The following is a 4,603-nucleotide window of genomic DNA, read 5'->3' as shown; positions in this document are numbered from 1 at the left end:
TTAAATCGATGTAAACCTGCACCCGTCCACACAATGAAGCCCTTTATTTCGACTTAAAGGGCTCTTAGCCCTGGTCTACACTAGGACTTTAGGTCGAATTTAGCAGCGTTAAATCGATGTAAACCTGCACCCGTCCACACAATGAAGCCCTTTATTTCGACTTAAAGGGCTCTTAAAATCGATTTCCTTACTCCACCCCTGACAAGTGGATTAGCGCTTAAATCGACGTTGCCGGCTCGAATTTGGGGTACTGTGGACACAATTCGATGGTATTGGCCTCCGGGAGCTATCCCAGAGTGCTCCATTATGACCGCTCTGGACAGCACTCTCAACTCAGATGCACTGGCCAGGTAGACAGGAAAAGAACCGCGAACTTTTGAATCTCATTTCCTGTTTGGCCAGCGTGGCAAGCTGCAGGTGACCATGCAGAGCTCATCAGCACAGGTGACCATGATGGAGTCCCAGAATCGCAAAAGAGCTCCAGCATGGACCGAATGGGAGGTACGGGATCTGATCGCTGTTTGGGGAGAGGAATCCGTGCTATCAGAACTCCGTTCCAGTTTTCGAAATGCCAAAACCTTTGTGAAAATCTCCCAGGGCATGAAGGACAGAGGCCATAACAGGGACCCGAAGCAGTGCTGCTTGAAACTGAAGGAGCTGAGGCAAGCCTACCAGAAAACCAGAGAGGCGAACAGCCGCTCTGGGTCAGAGCCCCAAACATGCCGCTTCTATGATGAGCTGCATGCCATTTTAGGGGGTTCAGCCACCACTACCCCAGCCGTGTTGTTTGACTCCTTCAATGGAGATGGAGGCAATACGGAAGCAGGTTTTGGGGACGAAGAAGATGATGATGAGGAGGAGGTTGTAGATAGCTCACAGCAAGCAAGCGGAGAAACCGGTTTTCCCGACAGCCAGGAACTGTTTCTCACCCTAGACCTGGAGCCAGTACCCCCCGAACCCACCCAAGGCTGCCTCCTGGACCCAGCAGGCGGAGAAGGGACCTCTGGTGAGTGTACCTTTTAAAATACTATACATGGTTTAAAAGTAAGCATGTGAAAGGATTACTTTGCCCTGGCATTTGCGGTTCTCCTAGATGTAGTCCTAAAGCCTTTGCAAAAGGTTTCTGGGGAGGGCAGCCTTATTGCGTCCTTCATGGTAGGACACTTTACCACTCCAGGCCAGTAACACGTACTCGGGAATCATTGTAGAACAAAGCATTGCAGTGTATGTTTGCTGGCATTCAAACAACATCCGTTCTTTATCTCTCTGAGTTATCCTCAGGAGAGTGAGATATAATTCATGGTCACCTGGTTTAAATAGAGTGCTTTTCTTCAGGGGACACTCAGAGGAGCCCATTCCTGCTGGGCTGTTTGCCTGTGGCTAAACAGAAATGTTCCCCGCTGTTAGCCACAGGGAGGGGGGAAGGTTGAGGGGGTAGTCACGCGGTGGGAGGAGGCAAAATGCGACCTTGTAACGAAAGCACATGTGCTATGTATGTAATGTTAACAGCAAGGTTTACCCTGAAAGAATGTAGCCACTGTTTTATAAAATGTGTCTTTTTAAATACCGCTGTCCCTTTTTTTTTCTCCACCAGCTGCATGTGTTTCAATGATCACAGGATCTTCTCCTTCCCAGAGGCTAGTGAAGCTTAGAAAGAAAGAAAAAACGCACTCGCAATGAAATGTTCTCCGAGCTCATGCTGTCCTCCCACACTGACAGAGCACAGACGAATGCGTGGAGGCAAATAATGTCAGAGTGCAGGAAAGCACAAAATGACCGGGAGGAGAGGTGGCGGGCTGAAGAGAGTAAGTGGCGGGCTGAAGAGAGTAAGTGGCGGGCTGAAGAGAGGGCTGAAGCTCAAATGTGGCGGCAGCGTGATGAGAGGAGGCAGGATTCAATGCTGAGGCTGCTGCAGGACCAAACCAGTATGCTCCAGTATATGGTTGAGCTGCAGCAAAGGCAGCTGGAGCACAGACTGCCACTGCAGCCCCTCTGTAACCAACCGCCCTCCTCCCCAAGTTCCATAGCCTCCACACCCAGACACCCAAGAACGCGGTGGGGGGGCCTCCGGCCAACCAGCCACTCCACCACAGAGGATTGCCCAAAAAAAAGAAGGCTGTCATTCAATAAATTTTAAAGTTGTAAACTTTTAAAGTGCTGTGCTTAAAGTGCTGTGTGGCATTTTCCTTCCCTCCTCCACCACCCCTCCTGGGCTACCTTGGTAGTCATCCCCCTATTTGTGTGATGAATGAATAAAGAATGCATGAATGTGAAGCAACAATTACTTTATTGCCTCTGCAAGCGGTGATTGAAGGGAGGAGGGGCGGGTGGTTAGCTTACAGGGAAGTAGAGTGAACCAAGGGGCGGGGGGTTTCATCAAGGAGAAACAAACAGAACTTTCACACCATAGCCTGGCCAGTCATGAAACTGGTTTTCAAAGCTTCTCTGATGCGTACCGCGCCCTCCTGTGCTCTTCTAACCGCCCTGGTGTCTGGCTGCGCGTAACCAGCAGCCAGGCGATTTGCCTCAACCTCCCACCCCGCCATAAACGTCTCCCCCTTATTCTCACAGATATTGTGGAGCACACAGCAAGCAGTAATAACAGTGGGAATATTGGTTTCGCTGAGGTCTAAGCGAGTCAGTAAACTGCGCCAGCGTGCCTTTAAACGTCCAAATGCACATTCTACCACCATTCTGCACTTGCTCAGCCTGTAGTTGAACAGCTCCTGACTACTGTCCAGGCTGCCTGTGTACGGCTTCATGAGCCATGGCATTAAGGGGTAGGCTGGGTCCCCAAGGATACATATAGGCATTTCAACATCCCCAACAGTTATTTTCTGGTCTGGGAATAAAGTCCCTTCCTGCAGCTTTTGAAACAGACCAGAGTTCCTGAAGATGCGAGCATCATGCACCTTTCCCGGCCATCCCACGTTGATGTTGGTGAAACATCCCTTGTGATCCACCAGAGCTTGCAGCACTATCGAAAAGTACCCCTTGCGGTTTATGTACTCGGCGGCTTGGTGCTCCGGTGCCAAGAAAGTTTCGCAGCCACTGGGAATCTTCCCAGACCTGCAACACTATGCGGTCCCACCAGTCTGTGCTTGTTTCCCGAGCCCAGAATTGGCGTTCCACAGCATGAACCTGCCCCATTAGCACCATGATGCATACATTGGCAGGGCCCATGCTTTCAGAGAAATCTGTGTCCATGTCCTGATCACTCACGTGACCGCGCTGACGTCGCCTCCTCGCCCGGTATCGCTTTGCCAGGTTCTGGTGCTGCATATACTGCTGGATAATGCATGTGGTGTTTAATGTGCTCCTAATTGCCAAAATGAGCTGAGCGGCCTCCATGCTTGCCTTGGTATGGCGTCCGCACAGAAAAAAGGCGCGGAACGATTGTCTGCCGTTGCTCTGACGGAGGGAGGGGCGACTGACGACACGGCTTACAGGGTTGGCTTCAGGGAGCTAAAATCAACAAAGGGGGTGCCTGTACATCAAGGAGTATTTCAGGCAGGACTTCACGGAGGGTTCCAATAAGAAATGGTGCACCTAAGTTATCGTTCTTATTGGAACAAGGAGGTTAGCCTGGCCTCTGATTGATACATGGCTAGATTTACCTCGCTGCACCTTCTCTGTGAGTGACTGCAGTGTGACCTAGAGGAATGAGTCCCCTAGACAGGGGAGGAGGCAAATGAGTACAAAACAAATCTGGTCTATTTCTTGTTTTGACCCACTCCATCTATCTTTTACATCTTTGGCTGGCAGCAGACGGTGCAGAAGGACTGCATGCCATCCACATCTCATGGCTGCTCGGCAGAAGATGGTACAGTACGACTGCTAGCCATCCCCATCTCTTGCCTGCCTGGCAGAAGATGGTACAATACGACTACTAGCAATCCTCATCTCTTGCCTGCCTGGCAGAAGATGGTACAGTACGACTGCTAGCAGTCCGTATCGCCTGCCCGCTCACCATAAGACGGTTCAATAGGACTGACTGCAGGACTAAAGAGAATGACCTGGTCAAGTCACTCCAAATTTAGTCCCTGCACCCATGTCTGCCCAGGCACTCCCAGCCGACGTGGCCAGGAGCACCTTGGACACGACGAGGACGACTACCAATCGTATTGCACCGTCTGCTGCCAGAAGGCAATGGGTTGCTGCTACTGTGCAGCAAAGCCGTACCGCGTCTGCCAGCACCCAGGAGACATAGGGTGACGGTTACCTTAGCGGGCTCCATGCTTGCCGTGGTATGGCGTCTGCACAGGTAACTCAGGAAAAAAGGCGCGAAACGATTGTCTGCCCTTGCTTTCACGGAGGGAGGGAGGGAACGGGGGGCCTGATGATATGTACCCAGAACCACCCGCAACAATGTTTTAGCCCCATCAGGCATTGGGATCTCAACCCAGAATTCCAATGGGCAGCGGAGACTGCGGGAACTGTGGGATAGCTACCCACAGCGCAACGCTCCGGAAGTCGACTCTAGCCTCGGTACTGTGGAAGCGCTCCACCGAGTTAATGCACTTAATGCACTTAGAGCATTTTCTGTGGGGACACACACACTCGAATATATAAAACCGATTTCTAAAAAACCGACTTCTATAAA

The 4,603-nt window shown here is 51.2% G+C and overlaps 1 protein-coding gene across 1 annotated transcript; it reads left to right on the top strand.

The window, feature by feature from the left end:
- Positions 1 to 309: 309 nt before the first annotated feature.
- Positions 310 to 1,680, top strand: LOC125633848 (uncharacterized). The gene is made up of 2 exons (XM_048843739.2): positions 310 to 1,006; positions 1,595 to 1,680. The coding sequence occupies exons 1-2, from the start codon at positions 424 to 426 to the stop codon at positions 1,678 to 1,680; spliced, it is 669 nt and encodes a 222-aa protein (XP_048699696.2). The 5' UTR covers positions 310 to 423.
- Positions 1,681 to 4,603: the final 2,923 nt, after the last annotated feature.

Source organism: Caretta caretta, chromosome 3 (genome assembly GCF_965140235.1).
Source record: "Caretta caretta isolate rCarCar2 chromosome 3, rCarCar1.hap1, whole genome shotgun sequence".
In the NCBI taxonomy this organism is placed as follows: domain Eukaryota; kingdom Metazoa; phylum Chordata; order Testudines; family Cheloniidae; genus Caretta; species Caretta caretta.
This window is presented reverse-complemented; position numbering and strand designations above follow the sequence as displayed.

Excerpts from the sequence above, each read along its gene's own strand:
- LOC125633848 (XM_048843739.2), top strand. The coding sequence starts at position 424 with ATGCAGAGCTCATCAGCACAGGTGACCATGATGGAGTCCCAGAATCGC. Across the intron at positions 1,007-1,594 it reads AGGCGGAGAAGGGACCTCTG|CTGCATGTGTTTCAATGATC; the intron begins GTGAGTGTACCT and ends TTTCTCCACCAG.